Here is a 21,859-nt window from a genome sequence, read left to right on the forward strand (position 1 = left end):
TTCATTAACCCATCAGTAGAAATAAGAGAGAAGTGGGACAAGTAAAGCAAATGTGAGTGTAGGAGCCGAAGAGTAGACTGAGGCAGTTTGGATCTGAACACAATGATAACAGCATTTCAGTGCAGGCAAGCCCTGACCCACCATGTAGTCAGTCCCTATCATTCTCCCTTCTCTTTCCTTCCTGCAATATCTGCCAAAACAAATGGCTTCCCTACCATTACTACAGGATAAACCCACCCAATGGTGTCCCTGTGAAACATTATCCAAAAATTTATCAATCCTACTAAAGAGTGGAAGCCAGCCCGACCTGTGGTGGTGCAGGTGATAAAGCATTGACCTGTAGTGCTGAGGTTGCCAATTCAAAACCCCAGGCTTGTCTCCTCAAGGCACATGACAGACACAGCTACTAGAAGTTGGTGCTTCCCATTCCTCCTGCCTCTCTCTCTGTCCCTCTCTCTCCTCTCTAAAATCAATAAATAAAATCTTAAATTAAAAAAATAGAATGGAAGGCAGTACACTGAATATAAACTATATGTATAATGCCAACTCTAAAGATTGTACCTTTAATCAGGTTAGGGCCAGCACTACCTGGAGCCCACAGGTGTTGCTATGTGCCCTGTCATGAATGAATGCTCTGAGTATTCAATGTGCAGAAATAAATCATCATTATGGCAGAATATACTTTCTTACTCTCAATTTTTAAAATTCTATAAAGCCGCAGAAAAACGCAGAACCATATCCCCAGAAACCCAGGCAATAGCAAGAATAAGAATCTTAATTTATTAAAAACACTAACCAGCCTGCCATAAGTATTCTCTTTGTTGGAACACAGAGGATGAACAGAGGAAGTGGTAGGGTCAGAGCATATGATAGGGTAAGGGAAATACCTTATTATAACCGTCATTTTCAATGAGAAGTCAGCATTTAGTAAAAAATATTATATAAATACTGCCTGACCTGTAGTGGCGCAATGGATAAAATGCCGACCTAGAATGCTGAGGTCACTGGTTCAAAACCGGGTTCTTTCCTGGTCAAGGAACATATGGGAGTTGATGTTTCCTGCTCCTCTCCCCTTCTCTCTCCCTTCTCTCTCTCTCTTTCCTCTCTAAAGTGAATAACTAAAATCTTAAAATAATATATAATTATAAAACCAAGTCAAAGAAAAACAAAGAATTTCATTAAACACAATATCAAAAACTGATTGAAAGACATTAGGCACAAACTGAGGACAATTAAATTCAAAGTCTATTGCAACATAGCCTTCCATAATCCATCAGGTTTTTTATCTTAAGGCTATTTTCAGATGTGGTGAGTTCAGCAAAAGTCTCTGATGGGAGGATGAACAGGCTTTAGCTATTGGTTTCAATGTCTACTTAACAGCCAGGTCTCCTTTTATTTTTAACATAGAGGCAAGCAACTGGCGGTCTAGTTGCTCCCTGGTCAGTATGGGGAACAAGGACATATAGATATCACCAAGTCCTAGGTCTCCTCTACTATGGCAGAGGATTGTTTACAACCACAGATGTCACTTCTTAGGGTCACTCAAAAGCTAGGGTTTGAGCACCTCAAGAGGCACTCACCCTTAGATAGGATTCTCATGACATGTCCCCTAGACAGTTCTCCTGAAAGTCTCATTCTCTTCTCGCTCCCTGAGCAGGCCCCCTATTGGTCAGAGCTGGCCTTGCCATGTGTAGACATGGTCTTATCCAGACATTGCTTTAAGCTCACCAATGTTCTAGTTCTGCCTGGAAGTCCTTTATTCTGGCACTAGGTCTCTGATTTTGCTGCATGAAAGTCAAGTAGACATTTCCATCAGCTTTTTATTCTTCATCATATTACTTAGGTGTTTCTTTTCAGATACCTTAGAAGGATTATTGACTGGGCAGCCATCTTTAAGACATGAATCAGAGTAAAAAGGGTGCAAGAGCTGTGCCTGGTCAAGAGCCAATTGAACCCAAATTTAATTTAACTTAGTGGGTAGTCAGTTAAATGTTTTGTAGGATGGTTGCTAGGTTACTTGACTGGGTGGCTATTTTTCTGTGGTCAACCTATTTACTCAGCTGCCCTTTCTTTCTATCCCTCAGTGCCTGCAGCTTCTTTTCAATTCATTAGCAATGTCTTTCTCCAATAATTCTTTTTAAAAATATTTTATTTTTATTTATTTATTTTTTTGTGATAGAGACAGAGAGAGTCAGAGAGTGAGACAGACAGGAACAGACAGACAGGAAGGGAGAGAGATTAGAAGCATCAATTCTTCATTACGGCACCTTACTTGTTCATTGATTGCTTTATCATATGTGCCTTGACTGTGAGGCTACAGCAGACTGAGTGACCCCTTGCTCGAGCCAGTGACCTTGGGCTCAAGCTGGTGAGCTTTGCTCAAACCAGATGAGCCCACGCTCAAGCTGGCAACCTTGGGGTCTCGAACCTGGGTCCTCTGCATCCCAGTCTGATGCTCTATCCACTGTGCAATCACCTGGTCAGGCTCCAATAATTCTTAAGGTTAAAAAAATTTTTCCCAACCCAAGGTATCTTTGATATTAATAATTTTATTGTTTTTGGAAATGACTAGGTTAATGAGCATTCCTGGATCATTATTTTGTTTATATATATAACCCAAAGGAACTCTTAATTTTCCCTTTTTATGTTATAAATTACCATTGTCAAAGAGGAGGAAGAGAAGGAAAATGAGAAATAGAGTTGTTACTATGGCTAGAGAGGAAGGAGTGTGTATAAGTGTGTGTGTATGTGTGTAAGTATGTGTGTGGGTGTGAGTATGTATAAGAGAAAGGTGTAGGGTTATTTTGTGTTGATCTTGTTCAACTCTATATGAAGAGATATCTCAATGTAGAGGGAAATAATCTGAACTGAGAATCATAGGACCCAATTCTAGATTTTTTCTAGCCCTGCTTCTGTCACCAACTATTAGAGTTGGGTAAGCCACATAGCCTAGATGTCTCAGTTTCGGCATCTGAATTCTAATCTGCATTTGCCTTCTGAATTTCTATAGTGTTGTGATGCTTTAATAGCATAATGTACATCAAAACAGCAGCATTATCAAGCACATATAATTGCCCAACTATCATTATTATTCTCATTAGTATACATTTGTGCCCAATTCTAACCTCATCCCATGGACTCCAACCCTGTTACTATATTTTCCCAGTATTTTGTTTGTTTTGGAAAGAGAGGTGCTTTGTGCTTCTTTGTTTAATGTGGTAAATAGATTATTGTTCTAACATTTGTTCCATAATCTCAAGACTGCCTTAGGCTAAGAAGAAAAACTGTGTGTCAAATTGCTACTAATGGGTTTGCCAACTCAGCATGAATTCTCCCTTATTTTTACCTTTTATTTTTTGATAGAGGCTATCTGGCTATGTTATGCTGAATGTATTGTCTCTGAATATTTACTCTGGTGAAAATTTAGGTCATACACATACTCAAAAGCCATAATTGCGATTTATGAAAGACATGAACTTGGGGTCTGGGGAGCTGTGGCACTATGTTCAGACCACAAGGTGACCACTCCTGTGCCTGTCATGCACTGAGACCTATCCTGGAGAATCTATGTACATTAGCAACATTAAAACAACAAATGTTAAATGTGCTATTTCAATAAATTTTGAAGTCTGGAAGTAAACTACATTGATGTCAGCTCAAATTCAATTACAAATGCAGGCTATGCAAATTAAACTTTATATGTACATATATATGAATACTTACTGTATTGACAGTTTCTTCCCATGAATTCACCTGGGCACTCACAGGAGTAGTTAGCAACAAGGTCTGTACATATTCCACCATTTTTGCAAGGCTCAGTTTCACATTCATTTATATCTGAGGAAAGCAAAAAGAACATAGGAAATGAATTTTTGGTGAATGGTTTGGGCATTACAAATAAAGTCTAAGTATGCAATTACATTTTGTGTGTCTTAATCTTGAGTCAATAATACAAATGCTGCTTCAATTTATTAACAATTAAATTAAATCAAATACAAATAGAATTGAAACTCTAAATCAGAGATCAACAAACTGAACTACTCTCTGATCAGAAAATATGAATAGTGTGGGGAAATAATCCGTGTATTCTCAGAATCAAATCAAACAACTTAACCGTGATGTATTGGAATCACTTGCAAGATCTAGAAACCTCCCAGCAGCAACAACTGCCAATTAACACTGTTTCATTTTATCTTAATTCATTAAAATTCAAACAGACAGAGATGTTTTAGTTTCTAAGTAGTTTGCCTTTGATAAATGCGATGAGAAGCAAATTAGAGTTAAAAGCGAAAGCTCATTACATGCAAAGTATAATAAATGTAAATGATGATCACTTCCTAATCTCATTCAAGGGTTTCTAAAGTTAGGATGACTAAAGGGACTTACCTTTTGATAAATTATTATTATACCTGATGGAAAATTATTGGTAATATAAAACATTCAGCAAATTATTTTAAGTTCTATGCTAATTTTGGACAACAGAGATAACAAGTATGGTTTTAAGTGAAAAAGAGATAATGTCTAACTTAGTCCAATATCAGTCACTAATATTTACAAATTATTCTAAGCACAGCCCCACAGTGGGTTCCGTGTCAGCTAGTGAAATAGCAGGAGGACACACACTGCTCCCAACGCTTCTCTTCTTATCATTCATTCCAAAGAACTCCTTCTCAGTCTTTCTCCCACAACTCTGTTTTCATTCAACCTTCTTATACAACTAAATGATGTTACTTAGGAATTGTTTTGACACACATCTTTCACCTTTTCACCTGGTCAGCCTGTTCTTTATAGCTCTGCAAATGATACATACTGTCTTCTGGCCATTAGTACCCCAAAAATGCTTCCTGATATTTCTAACATAAAATTAGAAATAGTGGTTCAGACAATATAATATTTTTAGTATTTCAGATGTGTGTCCTGCCTTCTGATACACTACAATGTATCAAATGGTATTTCTGAACTCATGGGTTTTCATAGTTCTTAAAGCAATATATATGGTCATTAAATTACCTCCTCAAGACCAAACAAGGGCAAAATACTACAAAAATCTCTATTTTTCCCTTTCTTTTATCATTTTCTTTCGAACAATATCTCCTCCTGGAAGTAAAGCTGTCCATCTTTCATTCTCAGTTTACAGTACAAATTTTGGTCTAAGTTTTCTTAGGCAGATGATGACTTTCTCTGAAAAAGCTATCCTTTTTGTATCTGGCTGACTGTCACAGCATAAGAATAAAATAATTCATGATATTGTTTAGAAAAAACTGAAATAATTTGAATATGTTATTATATCAAATAATAGAATAAAACCAGAATCTGATAGTCTCTAAAAGTAGCTATGCACTAGAAAATATGACTCCCAAATATTTAACACTAAAACTTTCCAGAAGTAAAGAAAAATAAAAAGTCATTTATTTTCTTATCTGATGTAATATTTAGCTTCCTTTAGTCATATCAAAATTTCCCCTAGCCTTTATATTGAACTAACACAAAATATTTTCATTAGATTTTAAAAGTGGCACAAGACTCGCTGTGCTGTTTACTTTTCTACAACTCTGGAACATGCTTAATATGTCTTTCCCTTTATTATATCTACTAAAATCGGTTTTAGATGAGAATATGTCAAAGGCTGATAAGTTAAACCTTTGTTTCTTAGAGAGTGCATTGCCTTATTTTGTAAGTTAGTCATAAAAAGATATTCTTTTATACACTGATACAGGAGAAACTGAGTATTGATGTCTGAAGATCACAAGGAAATATAATTTGATCTGGGACATGAAGGAAATATTCAATTAGTATTAATAAGGACAGGATGAAAATGGTGGTATATTTCCAAGCAGGAAACCAGAATGAGTCACAACTTTAAAGAGAAGTGTTCATGGTATGAAGGTGCAGGAATAACCCAGCTTTTCCAGAGCAAAGAATGGGAAGAGGAGTGCTAGCACCCACATCTGAGATGTAGATAAGGAACAGATTACGAAGAACCTTTCGAGCCTGCTAAGAGGGCTGCCCTTTATCTTTTAGCATTCAAGTCCTGGACCTTGCCAGGGTTCCAGGGTACTCTCTGCATCCTTGTACTTTAGAAAGATGTAGCAGAACCATATGTGGGATAGGCTTAAAAAAATGAGTAAAGGAAGGACAGAGAGTCACACAAGATTTGATGTTAATAGGTATAACATATATTTTAATTTTTAGGTAAGAGGCTCTAAGCATTTTCCTATTTAAAGATTGAACCTACCTCATGAGTAAAATCAAATCTAGCCTTTGCTACTTTGAAATGTCAATAGTAAGAAGTTTCTACATTCATGATGTAAAAAAATCAAGAGTTAAAACATATCCATTTAGCATATGAGGACATCTTTCTTAGCATTCTTGCGTCTTCCTAGCCTTTACACCAGGGTTAATCAACTGCCCACTTTTGTATCTCTGTTAGTATTAAAATTTTCTAACCACCCACTGGTTCCACAGTAATGGTGATTTATAAAGTAGGGAAGTTTACTTTATAAAATTTATAAAGCAGAGATACAGCAAGTTAAAGCATATAATAATAATTACTTACCAAATACTTTATGTTGGATTTTTGCTTAGTTTGGCAGAATAGATTTTTATGAAACAACTTACTATAGTTAAATCTATCATTTTATTTATCCTTTGGTTGCTCCGCTGAAATGCCCACTAGTGGGCGGTAAGGACCAGGTTGACTACCTCTGCTTTACACAATAAATTGTATTTATATATGTTAATGTGAATCTAATAGAGATTAATCAACCTTTAAACCTTCTGTTTGTTCTTCAAGACAAATCTACAATAGTCAACAAAGGAAGTTGTAATTAAGAATATCTAATTCAGAGTAATGGCGGGGTAGGAAGCGATACCGATAAATCTCCCCCCAAACTCAACAAGATCTTCAACCAGAAACAGAAAAACCTATCCTTGGAGCCTCCAGATGTTTCGCAATACACCCGAAGGTATGGTCGAGCGAAAAATTGGCTAAATATATAACCAAACCCCGAAGGAAATAGGGAGTAAGAAATGATCCGCCTTCCCCACTAACCTAAACAGAACGATTTTCACTGGAAACTGAGACTATAGAAACTAAGGCGGGCAAAGGGGGTGAATAGATCCAGGCCGCAGCACAAACGGCCGAACCAGGCTGTGGCACGGAGATCCAAGCCAAGGAAAAACTGATCCTGTGGCAACCCGGGCAATACAAGCTAACACTCGCGCCAAACCCAAACAAAGAAAGATAAGCGGGGCAGCCATTTTACCCGATCTCCTGGTCAGCGCGCGAAGATAGTGGGCGAGAGATTTCTTCCTAAGCCCCGGAAGTGGATGTCCATGTTACCCCACAGAGAGGCAGAGTCAGAGGCCTTTCTGTGGGCTGAAAGCGGAATCTCTGGGCAGCCCCAGCGCCCTGGGAAAGCTGCGCATGGGAGGGAGTGAGAACTAATTCCAACGGTGGAACTTTTCCATGCTGGTAGGGGATTCACTCAGATAGAAACACGGCCGGCCTCATATTCTGCTCTGTGCACGCAGATAGTGAGCGAGAGATTCCTCCGAGTGCCTCGGCAGTGCGCGCCCATGTTATCGCACAGAGGGGCAGAGTCAGGGGCCTTTGTGTGGGCCAAAGCAGAATCTCGGGCCGCCCCAGCGCCTTGCAAAAGCTGCGCACGGGGACGGAGCAAGAGCCAATTCCAACGCTGCAACTTTTCCATGCGGTTGGGGGTTTCACTCAGAGCATGAGACTGCTGGCCGGATATCCTGGACTGCGCATGCAGATAGTGAGCGAGAGTTTCCTCCAAGCGCCCCGGAAGTGGGCGCCTGCCTGTGTTACCGAACAGAGGGGCAGAGCCAGAGGTCTTTGAGTGGGCGGAAACCCCACCTGATTATGCTAGCAGCTCTGACTGACTGAGCCTTACCCAGAGCCCTGTGCTGACTGGAAATAGAGTGGGGAGTTGCCAGCTCTTTGAGCCTCTTACTATCCAGGCAGAGGCAGCAGCAACCCCATAGCTGGATTATCAGGCTACTAATTGAGGAAGGAAAGACTAGGAGAGAGGCTCCAGGAACACGAACTCTCTCACTGTGAGAGCCTATAAATGCTAATGAGCCTCGACTGCCAACGAGACTAAAGCACAATACATGACATCGCCATAGAGACTTATCAACTGCAAACCTCTACCTGAGCGTGCCAAAGGGGCAGAACCCGGGGTACAGAGTCACCGACCAGGAAGAGGGAGAGAAAAGAAAAAGCAACACAATAACCTCTCAAAATCAAGAATAATCTGCAGACTTTATAACCTATCCCATTTTATTATATCTGTTCGTTTGTTTCTCTTATCTTCATTCTTGATATTTTTTTTCCTCCTCCAAATTGGCCGATTAACTCTCTGCCGATCTTACTCTCGCCTCTCCTTGAACTACACTACCCATAAGTGTTACATCTCCCATTATCTTTTCTCTCCTCTTCCTTTCTCTCTATGAGGGTTGCACTACAAAACACTTAACTCTCTCTCTCTCTCTCCTTTTTCTTTTTTCTTCTTTTAATGGTTCCCTCTTTTTTTCTCTCTCTTTCTTTTCTCCCTCTATATTAGTTTCTTCCTTTCTCCTTTACATTTCCTCTCATTCAAACCTCGATAACAAACAAATTATCTTATCTGGAACTCAAACTTATGTTTGTGGCATTTTGGGGGTGTTTACTTCATCTTTTTAACTCACTAGCAGTGCTCCCATCCCTGGCTCTTCATTTTATCTAGTTCTTGTTCCATTAAATACAATAGTAATTTTTTAATTTGTTCCCCCATTTTTCTGTTTTCCTCTTATTCCTCTCATCATAACTCTTAGTCAACCAACACATAAAAGCAAATCATTTTATTCTTGACCCAAATTTTGTCCTTATTTGCTTTTTGTGGGTCCATACCCTCTTCTTTTTTCTTTTCTTTTTTTTCTTTTTTTTCCCCTTTATTACTTTTCCCCAATTCAGGCCCTCCATTACAGGCATTGTTTGTTATAATTCACAGTTCACCACAAAATTTTCTCAAGAAAGAGGGGAGAGGAGAGGAGAGGAAAAAAGGAGGGGGGGAATAATTTCCTTTTTAAAAAATTTTTATTTTATTTTATTTTTCTTTATTTCATTATTAATTTTTTTAAAAAAACAACTCTTTTCAATTTTTTATTTTTTAACTTTTTATTCTTTATTAAATCTCATTAATACTATCAACAAAACCACCCTCAGATGCCATTAAGGAAGAGAAAATCGAATATCATGGATACAAAAGAAAGAGAGGTAACACAGCTAGATGAGGAAAAATTTATAGAGAAAAATTTAATATATTGGAAACCTTGGAGCTAAATGACAGAGAATTCAAGATAGAAATCTTAAAAATCCTCCAAGATATACAAGAAAACACAGAAATGCAATTTAGGGAGCTCAGAAAAAAACTCAATGAACACAAAGAATATATGTCCAAGGAAATTGAAACTATAAAAACAGGTCAAACAGAGATAAGAAAACTCAATTCACGAGCTGAAAAATGAGATAACAAGCTTAGCTAATAGAACAGGCCAGATAGAAGAGAGGATTAGTGAAATAGAAGAGAAGCAATTTGAGGCACAACAGAGAAAAGAGGAAAGAGACTAAAAATTTAAAAAAATGAGATAGCCCTACAAGAATTATCTGACTCCATCAAAAAGAATAACATAAGAATAATAGGTATATCAGAGGGAGAAGAGAGAGAAAATGGAATGGAGAACATACACAAACAAATAATAGATGAGAACTTCCCAAGCCTGTGGAAAGAACTAAAGCCTCAAGTTCAAGAAGCAAACAGAACTCCAAGTTTTCTTAACCCCAACAAACCTACTCCAAGGCATATCATAATAAAATTGACACAAACCAACAGCAAAGAAAAAATTCTCAAGGCAGCCAGGGAAAAGAAGAATATAACATATAAAGGAAGGCCCATTAGATTATCATCAGATTTCTCAGCAGAAACTCTACAAGCTAGAAGAGAGTGGACCCCAATATTTAAAGTCCTGAAAGAGAGGAACTTTCAGCCATGAATACTATACCCATCAAAGCTATCCTTCAAATACGAAGGAGAAATAAAAACATTTACAGATACAGAAAAGATGAGGGAATTTATCATCAGAAAACCCCCACTCCAGAAATTACTAAAGGGGGTTCTCCAATCAGATACAAAGAACAAAAAAAAACAAAGCCACAAGTAAAAGCTCCAAGAAGAACACAATAAAACCAAATTTAAACTGTTAAAACAACAAAAGAAAGGGGGGGAGAGGATGGAGATTAACAGTAGCAAAGGACGATGGAGTGCAAAAGTACTAACAAGATAGTGCGCTAAAATGAACAGGATAGGAACCCTTTTCATTACTCTAAGGTAACCACCATTGAAAAAACCACCACAGAAGCACATGAGATAAAAAAGATAGCAACAGAAGAAAGATGTATGGAATACAACCAAATAAAAACAAAAGATAGAAAAACGAAAGAGAAGGATCAAACAAGACACAAAACTAACAGAAAGCAATATATAAAATGGCAATAGGGAACTCACAAGTGTCAATAATTACATTAAATGTAAACGAATTAAACTCACCAATAAAAAGGCACAGAGTAGCAGAATGGATTAAAAAAGAAAAGCCACCTGTATGCTGCCTACAGGAAACTCATCTAAGTAACAAGGATAAAAACAAACTCAAAGTGAAAGGCTGGAAAACAATACTCCAAGCAAATAACATCCAAAAAAAAGCAGGCATAGCAATACTCATATCTGATAATGCTGGTTACAAGACAGCAAAAGTACTCAGAGACAAAAATGGCCATTTCATAATGGCTAAGGGGACACTGAATCAGGAAGACATAACAATTCTTAATATATATGCACCAAACCAAGGAGCACCAGAATATATAAGACAGCTACTTATTGACCTTAAAACAAAAACTGACAAAAATACAATCATACTTGGAGACCTCAATACACCGCTGACGGCTCTAGATCGGTCATCCAAACAGAGAATCAACAAAGACATAGTGGCCTTAAACAAAACACTAGAGCACCTGGATATGATAGACATCTACAGGACATTTCATCCCAAAGTGACTGAGTATACATTTTTCTCCAGTGTACATGGATCATTCTCAAGAATTGACCATATGTTGGGCCACAAAAACAACATCAGCAAATTCAGAAAAATCGAAGTTGTACCAAGCATATTTTCTGATCATAAAGCCTTGAAACTAGAATTCAACTGCAAAAAAGAGGAAAAAAATCCCACAAAAATGTGGAAACTAAACAACATACTTTTAAAAAATGAATGGGTCAAAGAAGAAATAAGTGCAGAGATCAAAAGATATATACAGACTAATGAAAATGACAATACGACATATCAGAATCTATGGAATGCAGCAACAGCAGTGATAAGAGGGAAGTTCATATCACTTCAGGCATATATGAACAAACAAGAGAGAGCCCAAGTGAACCACTTAACTTCCCACCTTAAGGAACTAGAAAAAGAAGAACAAAGAAAACCCAAAACCAGCCGAAGAAAGGAGATAATAAAAATCAGAGCGGAAATAAATGAATTAGAGAACAGAAAAACTATAGAAAAAATTAATAGAACAAGGAGCTGGTTCTTTGAAAAGATCAACAAAATTGACAAACCCTTGGCAAGACTTACCAAGGAAAAAAGAGAAAGAACTCATATAAACAAAATTCAAAATGAAAGAGGAGAAATCACCACCGACACTGTAGATAAACAAAGAATTATTGTAGAATACTATGAAAAACTTTATGCCACTAAATTCAACAACCTAGAAGAAATGGATAAATTTCTAGAACAATACAACCTTCCTAGACTGAGTCAAAAAGAAGCAGAAAGCCTAAACAGACCTATTAGTAGAGAAGAAATACAAAAAACCATTAAAAAACCTCCCCAAAAATAAAAGTCCAGGCCCTGACGGCTATACCAGCCAATTTTATCAAACATTCAAAGAAGACTTGGTTCCTATTCTACTGAAAGTCTTCCAAAAAATTGAAGAAGAAGCAGTATTTCCAAACACAGTTTATGAGGCCAACATAACCCTCATACCAAAACCAGGCAAGGATGGCACAAAAAAAGAAAACTACAGGCCCTGGCCAGTTGGCTCAGTGGTAGAGCGTCGGCCTAGCGTGCGGAGGACCCGGGTTCGATTCCCGGCCAGGGCACACAGGAGAAGCGCCCATTTGCTTCTCCACCGCTCCACCGCGCTTTCCTCTCTGTCTCTGTCTTCCCCTCCCACAGCCAAGGCTTTATTGGAGCAAAGATGGCCCGGGCGCTGAGCATGGCTCCTTGGCCTCTGCCCCAGGCGCTAGAGTGGCTCTGGTTGCAATATGGCGATGCCCAGGATGGGCAGAGCATCGCCCCCTGGTGGGCAGAGCATCGCCCCTGGTGGGCGTGCCAGGTGGATCCTGGTTGGGCGCATGCGGGAGTCTGTCTGACTGTCTCTCCCTGTTTCCAGCTTCAGAAAAATGAAAAAAAAAAAAAGAAAACTACAGACCAATATCTCTAATAAATACAGATGCTAAAATACTAAACAAAATACTAGCAAATCGAATACAACAACATATTAAAAAAATAATACATCATGATCCAGTGGGATTCATCCCAGAATCTCAAGGATGGTTCAACATACGTAAAACGGTTAACGTAATACACCATATCAACAAAACAAAGAACAAAAACCACATGATCTTATCAATAGACGCAGAAAAGGCTTTTGATAAAATACAACACAATTTTATGTTTAAGACTCTCAACAAAATGGGTATAGAAGGAAAATATCTCAACATGATAAAGGCCATATATGATAAACCATCAGCTAACATCATATTAAATGGCACAAAACTGAAGGCTTTCCCCCTTAAATCAGGAACAAGACAGGGTTGTCCACTCTCTCCACTCTTATTTAATGTGGTACTAGAGTTCTAGCCAGAGCAATCAGACAAGACAAAGAAATAAAAGACATCCATATCGGAAAAGAAGAAGTAAAGGTATCACTTTTTGCAGATGATATGATCCTATACATCGAAAACCCCAAAGAATCCACAAAAAGACTACTAGAAACAATAAGCCAATACAGTAAGGTCGCAGAATACAAAATTAACATACAGAAGTCAATAGCCTTTCTATATGCCAACAATGAAACAATTGAGAACAAACTCAAAAGAATAATCCCCTTCATGATTGCAACAAAAAAAATAAAATACTTAGGAATAAACATAACAAAGAATGTAAAGGACTTATATAATGAAAACTATAAACCATTGTTAAGGGAAGTCAAAAAAGATATAATGAGATGGAAGAATATACCTTGTTCTTGGCTAGGAAGAATAAATATAATCAAGATGGCTATATTACCCAAAGCAATATACAAATTTAATGCAATTCCTATCTAACTTCCAATGACATTTTTTAAAGAAGTAGAGCAAAAAAATCATCAAATTTATTTGGAACTATAAAAAAACCCCAAATAGCCAAAGCAATCCTAAAGAAAAACAATGAAGCTGGGGGCATTACAATACCTGACTTCAAACTCTATTATAGGACCACGACAATCAAAACAGCATGGTATTGGCAGAAAAATAGACACTCAGACCAATGGAACAGAATAGAAAGTCCAGAAATAAAACCACATATATATAGTCAAATAATTTTTGATAAAGGGGCCAACAACACACAATGGAGAAAAGAAAGCCTCTTCAATAAATGGTGCTGGGAAAACTGGAAAGCCACATGCAAATGAATGAAACTGGACTATAGTTTGTCCCCCTGTACTAAAATTAACTCAAAATGGATCAAAGATCTAAACATAAGACCTGAAACAATTAAGTCCATAGAAGAAGACATAGGTACTCAACTCATGGACCTGGGTTTTAAAGAGCATTTTATGAATTTGACTCTACAGGCAAGAGAAGTGAAAGCAAAAATTAATGAATGGGACTACATCAGACTAAGAAGTTTTTGCTCAGCAAGAGAAACTGATAACAAAATAAACAGAAAGCCAACTAAATGAGAAATGATATTTTCAAACAACAGCTCAGATAAGGGCCTAATATCCAAAATTTACAAAGAACTCATAAAACTTAACAACAACAAAAAAAATCCAATAAAAAAATGGGAAGAGGATATGAACAGACACTTCTCCCAGGAAGAAATACAAATGGTCAACAGATATATGAAAAGATGCTCATTGTCTTTAGCTATTAGAGAAATGCAAATCAAAACTGCAATGAGATACCACCTCACACCTGTTCAATTAGGTATTATTAGCAAGACAGGTAATAGCAAATGTTGGAGAGGCTGTGGTGAAAAAGGAACCCTCATACACTGTTGGTGGGAATGTAAAGTAGTACAACCATTATGGAAGAAAGTATGGTGGTTCCTCAAAAAACTGCAAATAGAACTACCTTATGACCCAGCAATCCCTCTACTGGGTATATACCTCCAAAACTCAGAAACATTGATACGTAAAGACACATGCAGCCCCATGTTTATTGCAGCATTGTTCACAGTGGCCAGGACATGGAAACAACCCAAAAGCCCGTCAATAGATGACTGGATAAAGAAGATGTGGCACATATACACTATGGAATACTACTCAGCCATAAGAAATGATGACATCGGAACATTTACAGCAAAATGGTGGGATCTTGATAACATGATACGAAGCGAAATAAGTAAATCAGAAAAAACCAGGAACTGCATTATTCCATACGTAAGTGGGACATAAAAGTGAAACTAAGAGACATTGATAAGAGTGTGGTGGTTACGGGGGGAGGGGAGAATGGGAGAGGGAAAGGGGGAGGGGAGGGGCACAAAGAAAACAAGATAGAAGGTGACAGAGGACAATCTGACTTTGGGTGATGGGTATGCAACATGATTGAACGACAAGATAACCTGGACTTGTTATCTTTGAATATATGTATCCTGATTTATTGATGTCACCCCATTAAAAAAATAAAACTATTATAAAAAAAAAGAATATCTAATTCTAGCTTGATTAGGCAGTGGCTAAGTATACAGAGCGTGGAACTGGTATGCGGAAGACCCATGTTCAAAACCCCGAGGTTGTCAGCTTGAGCACAGACCCATGTGGTTTGAGCAAGGCTCACCAGCTGAGCCCAAGGTCGCTGGTTTGAGCAAGGGGTGACTTGGTCTGCTATAGCACCCCCCACCCCCGTCAAGGCACATACAAGAAAGTAATCAATGAACAACTAAGGTGATGCAACAAAGAATTGATGCTTCTCATCTCTCTCCCTTCCTGTCTGTCCCTATCTGTCCCTCTCTGTGTGTCTCTCTGTCTTTGCCACAAAAAAAAAGTCTAATTCTAAAAAAGAAGTTAGACCTTTACCCTGACAGGAACATGAAGTAAAATAAACTGGAATTCCATTGCTAAATGAAAATGTTTTATAGCCACACTCAGTTTGTGATAAAGAAGAACATTTTATACTTTGGGCATTTTTCAATATTTTTTTAACTTAAAGAACTATTTTAAATCTTACTCATAAAAATGAAAATGTTATACTGAGTTATTTTTTTAATATAGCACAAAATGAGTAAAACATTTCTACATATGTATGTATCCAGAAATATGTAGGCTCAGAGAACAGATTTAAATAACACGGATGCGGTTATATATTAGTATAATGTAGGGATTCTTTCAGCAGTGAAGGCTATTTGCACTGTGACTAACACAAGTAATCAAAATGGAAACAGATCTCAATTTGAATAAATCATGTTTAATTAAAGACTAGATATAAATGTTCATAGAACAGAATGCAATGAAATGAAAATTAAACATCTTTGTAATAAATCACATACATTTCTCTTTTTCACAGATCAAGGCATTATCACTTCCAGAAAAAAGTTCACATCTAGTGCAAATATACTACTATATTAGATTATTTTTATAACTAAAAAGAATTTGAAACAGCTGTTCCCAAATAAAATAGAAATTCCCATATTTGGTCATATTTATAGTTCATTTATAATAATAATTGCTAATATTGTTTGAGATCTCTATTGTACTTCTATTGCCTAATGAGAACTGTTTTAAAAAACAACCTCACTAGAAATTCGATTTTATAATCAAAACACCCAGCTGAGTCTTGGTTTCTCACTCTTAACACATAAAACTTTGCTGCTTAAGTAGGACCAGGATACAGAAACAAGAGCTCAATCTGGATGTTCAGATGTAAACTCAAAACACACTTTTTTGGAGAGGAGGCAGTGAAGAAAAAGAAAATAAGATAAAGACTGAAAAGGAAGAAATGTAAGAATAGACAGATTGTCACAACAGTATGAATTTCTTAGAAGCAAGGAAGTGCCCTATGAGGAATTCCATGTCCTTTGCTCTGTTGTAAACATACTACACAGAGTCATTCACTGTATATGTAAAAGTTACACTCTTTAACATTGCCACTATGTCACGCTTAGCCCCTTTTACACAGATTTGTAAAGGTGTGTTCCTTGTCTATCTTATTTGTCTTGAGTTTTAGCTAACAAATAATTGGCCAGAAAGTTACCATTTCTTCTTTGTGGTAAGGATATTATATTTAATGCTTGCTTTTTTAGACATATTCAAGTATATGATATAGTATTATTAACTATAATCACCATACTGGACATTAGATTCCTGAATTTGTTAATCATATAACTGGAAGTTTGTACCCTCTGACCAGTATTTTCTCTTTTTTATCTACCCATGGAAACTACTACTCTACTCTCTATTTCTCTGAGTTTGTCTTTTTTAGATTTCACATAGAAGTAAGATCATGCTCACTTTGCCTTTCTCTAACTTAGCATACTGTCCTCAAGATCTACCCAAGTATTACAAATAGCAGAATTTCCTTCTTTCTCATGGGTGAATAATATTCCTCCTCTCCCTCTGTGTGTGTGTGTGTGTGTGTGTATGATGCTTATTCATTCATCTACTTATGGACACTTGATTGTCTTCAAATCTTGGTTATTATGGGTAATGATATAAAAAACAGTATAGACATTTCCCACCAAAATTAAAAATAAAACTACTATATACTCCAGCAATCCAGCTCTAGAGATAAATCCAAAGAAACTGAAATCAGGATCTTATAAAGATATTGGCTTAGACTCAGTGGTGGGATTCAGCCAGTTCACACTGGTTTGGCAGAACCAATACCTAAGGTTTTTGTTGAATTCGGCAAACTGGTTGTTAAAATGGCACCTGTAATTAAAGTTCTTTCCAAGGTGGGTGCCTGGGCAGCTGTCCAAAGTAAAAATCACAAATTTGCATTCTTTACTCTTTTTTAACATTCATCTGCACAACAGTATATTCTAGCACCCGTAGTAATGTTCATTCCATTCATAGGTGAAAACCAATTTGATGAAACTATGCTTGTAGTATTTATTTTATAAATTCACTAGAGTGATGTCAGAGAAATGGTGCTGTGAAAGGTGCTTACAGTCTGTCCCCTTGAAATTTCAACAAATTTAACAACTAAACACAGAAAAATCTTAGGATCACCTGAAATATACACACACCAGACAAAGGTATGATTGGGCAAAAAGGTGGGTGAATATACAATGCACTCTGAAGGAAATAAGACGTAAAATAGGGTATTTCACTTTCCTCACTGATCTGAGGAAGGGGCACTTTTGTCTGGAGCTGAGCGAAGCAGAAGGTGGAAGGCAGAGGGATGGAGCTGAGTTAGGGTGGATCCTCAAGCAAAAGAAAGAATATATCAGCTCTGCCTGGGATCACAGAAGCAGGGCTCGTGCCCAGGCAGCAGTTCCACCTAAGGTTACTGGTACGGGGTGCTTGCATGAGCTGGCACCAGCACCAGCAGCTTTGTGCATCCCCAGCTCTGCGATCACGGGCAGTGTGCAAGTGGCTCTACCTGGCACCACTGATGTGGGCACATGTGCGTGTGCATGGGCTGGAGGGCATAGCCTGAGGTTATCAGTGATACACATCTGTGTTGCCAGAATCCTTGGGCCTGGGACTGCCCAGGCAGGTTGCCTCTGCGGGGCTGATGCAGGTTTTGAGTGCATTTCCAGCTCTGACTGAGACCACAGGCCTGGAGTGCCTGAGTGGGCAGATGCAGGCCTCTTTGTGCATTGCTGCAGTCACAGGTGCTAGGCGTGCACGTGACTTGCTGTGGGCTACCAAAAAGTGAACGAGGGAGAAGCCTGTGGAGATTAGACCTGCAGCTTGCTGAGGCATGCTAGACATGCCTGGGAGCCCTTAAAAAGGTGCTTGATCTGCCATCATCTCCCAGCCCTGCCTGCTCTCGCTGGTGGCTCTGGTTGGCACAGTCTTACTCAGAACTGCACTTTGCGTGGTACTGGAGGAGAGACCTGGCAGCTCTTGGAGCCTCTTGCTCTGCAAATAGTGGCTGGGATGAGCCTCATAGCTGGTCTCCAGGTTGGTAACTTAGGTGGCAGAGATGTTGGAAGAGGCACCTGGAAGGCTGAGACTCCCATCATCAAAACCTAACAAGCCCCACCTACCAACGGGTCTGAGGCCCAACCTATGTCATTGCCACAGCAACAAACCAGCAAACCTCTGTCCAAGAACCCCACAGGGGCAAAATCTGTAGTACAGCACCACCTGCCAAAAAAAAAGGGAAGAAGCTACCACTCAAAAACAAAAAAACCCTACATTTTTACAACTGTTTTTGATTTTTTTCATTTTGGTCATTTTATCTTCTTTTAATTCTTTCCATTTCCTTTTGAACTTCATTATCCACAGTTATTACATTTTTCATTCTTGTTTTTTTATGAGGGTTTAATTTTAGAAAACTTTACTTTTCTTTTCTTTTACTTTTTCTCTCATTTGATCATCATTTACCATCAATTATTATATTTTGGATTCATATTTTCTTTATGGCATTTTGCATGTTTTTTACTTCATTTTTTATCTCTTTTGTCATTTTTCCTCAGTTCCTGCTCCTTGTTCTCTATAGTTTTTGTTCCACTTATCATTATAGAATTTTAATATTTTCACTGTATCTTTTCAATTTTAACTTTATTTTTAATTATCTCTTATTAGTGTTATTAACAATACCACTATCAAATGCTATTAAGGAAAAAGAAATTAAATATCATGGGAAAAAAAGACAGAAATGTAGCTCACATAGATGATGAAAAATTTCTCTAAAAAAATTCAATTACTTGGAAACATGGAGTTATATGATAGAGAATAAAAATTGAAGTCCTAAAATTCCTCAGGAAAATACAAGAAAGCATGAAAAGGCAATTTAAAGAGCTCAAAAAACTATTTAATGAACAAAGAGAATACCTCACCAAGGAAATTGAAACTATAAAAACAAATCAAACAGAGATGAAAAACTCAATACATGACTGAAAAATGAGGTAACAAGCTTAGTTAATAGAACAGGCCAGATAGAGAAAAGTAATAGTGGCATAAAAGACAGGCAACTAGAGATACTACAGAAAGAAGAGGAGAGAGACTCATGAATTAAAAAAAATGAGAAAGCACTAAAGGAATTGTCTGACCCATCAGAAAGAGGAACTTAAGAATAATGGTTATAACAGAAGGAGAAGAGAGAGAAAATGGAATGGAGAACATATTCAAACAAATAATTGATAAAAACTTTGAAAGCCTGTAGAAGGAACTAGAGCCTAAAATCCAAGAACAAAACAGAACACCAAGTTACCTTAACCCAAACAGACCTACTTCATGGCACACTGTAATAAAATTATCACAAAACAATGACCAAAAAAATCATCAAGGCAGCCAAGGAAAACTAGAATACAACATATAAAGACTCATTAGGCTATCATCAGATTTTTCAGCAGAAACTCTACAAGCCAGAAGAGAGTGGACCCCAATATTTAAAGTACTGAAGGAGAGAAACTTCCAGCCAAGAATAATATGTCCATTAAAGCTATCCTTCAAAGATGAAGGGGAAATAAAAACACTCACAAATATACAAAAGATTAGGAAATTTATCACCAGAAAACCCCCACTTAAGGAAATGCTAAAGGGTGTTATCTGACCAGATATAAAGAACAAAACAAAACAAAATCACAAGTAAAAGCTCCAACAAGATCACAGTAAAACCAAGATAAATCTATGACAACAAAAACAAAAAAGGGGAGAGAACAAAGGTTAGCAGTAACAAAGGAGGATAGAGTGCAGAAGCACTAATGAGATAATGTACTACAATATTATATATATCCTTTTTAGTACCTAATGGTAACCACCCCTGAAGAAACCACTACAGAAACACATGACTTAAAAAAAGAAGAAACAGAGGAAAAAAATATGGAATACAACCAAACGAAAACAAATGACAGAAAAACAGAAGAGAAGAACCAAACAAGAAACAGAGCTATCATGCCCTGGCCGGTTGGCTCAGCGGTAGAGCGTCGGCCTAGCGTGCGGAGGACCCGGGTTCGATTCCGGCCAGGGCACACAGGAGAAGCGCCCATTTGCTTCTCCACCCCTCCGCCGCGCTTTCCTCTCTGTCTCTCTCCTCCCCTCCCGCAGCCGAGGCTCCATTGGAGCAAAGATGGCCCGGGCGCTGGGGATGGCTCTGTGGCCTCTGCCTCAGGCGCTAGAGTGGCTCTGGTCGCAACATGGCGACGCCCAGGATGGGCAGAGCATCGCCCCCTGGTGGGCAGAGCGTCGCCCCTGGTGGGCGTGCCGGGTGGATCCCGGTCGGGCGCATGCGGGAGTCTGTCTGACTGTCTCTCCCTGTTTCCAGCTTCAGAAAAATGAAAAAAAAAAAAAAAAAAAAAAAGAAACAGAGCTATCAGAAAGCAATATATAAAATGGCTACAGAAACCCCTCAAGTGTCAATAATTACTTTAAACGTAAATCGATTGAACTCACCAATAAAAAGATACAGAGTAGCAGAGTGGATCAAAAAAGAAAATCCAATTATATGCTTTCTTCAAGAAACATATCTAAGCTACAAGGATAAAAACAAATTTAAACTGAAAGGTTGTAAAGGATTCTCCAAGCAAATAATATCCAAAGAAAAGCAGGTGTAGCCACACCCATATCTAACAATGCTGACTACAGACAGCAAAGGTAATGAGAGACAAAGATGGTCATTTCATAATAATAAAAGGGACATTGAATCAAGAAGATATAACACTTATTAATAGATATACACCAAAACAAGGAGCATCAAAGTATATAAGACATCTACTAACTGATCTAAAAATAAAAACCAACTAAAATACAATAATACTTGGAGACCTCAATACACCACTGACAGCTCTAGATCACTCATCAAAACAGAAAATCAATAAAGATATATTGGCCTGAAACAAAACACTAGAACAATTGGATATGATAGACATCTACAGGACATTTCATTTTGAAACGTCAGAATATACATTTCTCTCCAGTATACATGAAACATTCTAAAGAATTGATCATATGTTGGGCCACAAAACTAATGTCAACAAGTTCAGAAAGATTGAAATTACACCAAGCATATTCTCTGACCATAAGTCTTTGAAACTAGAATTCAACTGCAAAAAAGAAATAAAAAAACCCACAAAAATGTGGAAATTAAACAACATACTTCTAAAAAATGAGTGGGTCAAAGAAGAAATAAAAGCAGAGATCAAAGGATATATACCAACAAACAAAAATGACTACATGACATATCAGAATCTCTGGGATGTAGCAAAAGCAGTAATAAGAGGGAAGTTCTTATCACTACAGGCTTATATGAACAAACAACAGAGAGCCTAACTAAACAACTTAGCATCACATCTTAAGGAACTAGAAAAAGAAGAACAAAGGCAACCAAAAACCAGCAGAAGAAAGAAAATAATAAAAATTAGG

The 21,859-nt window shown here is 37.7% G+C and overlaps 1 protein-coding gene across 2 annotated transcripts in view; it reads right to left on the reverse strand.

Moving 5' to 3' along the window:
• EDIL3 (EGF like repeats and discoidin domains 3) overlaps window positions 1–21,859 on the reverse strand; it is a 595,375-nt gene that overhangs the window by 244,836 nt on the left and 328,680 nt on the right. For both annotated transcript variants that reach the window (XM_066273737.1, XM_066273736.1), the window contains one exon: window positions 3,724–3,837. In XM_066273737.1, the coding sequence (XP_066129834.1) occupies window positions 3,724–3,837 (114 nt within the window). The remainder of the gene's footprint in view (window positions 1–3,723; window positions 3,838–21,859) is intronic.

Source organism: Saccopteryx bilineata, chromosome 4, assembly GCF_036850765.1.
Source record: "Saccopteryx bilineata isolate mSacBil1 chromosome 4, mSacBil1_pri_phased_curated, whole genome shotgun sequence".
Taxonomy (NCBI): domain Eukaryota; kingdom Metazoa; phylum Chordata; class Mammalia; order Chiroptera; family Emballonuridae; genus Saccopteryx; species Saccopteryx bilineata.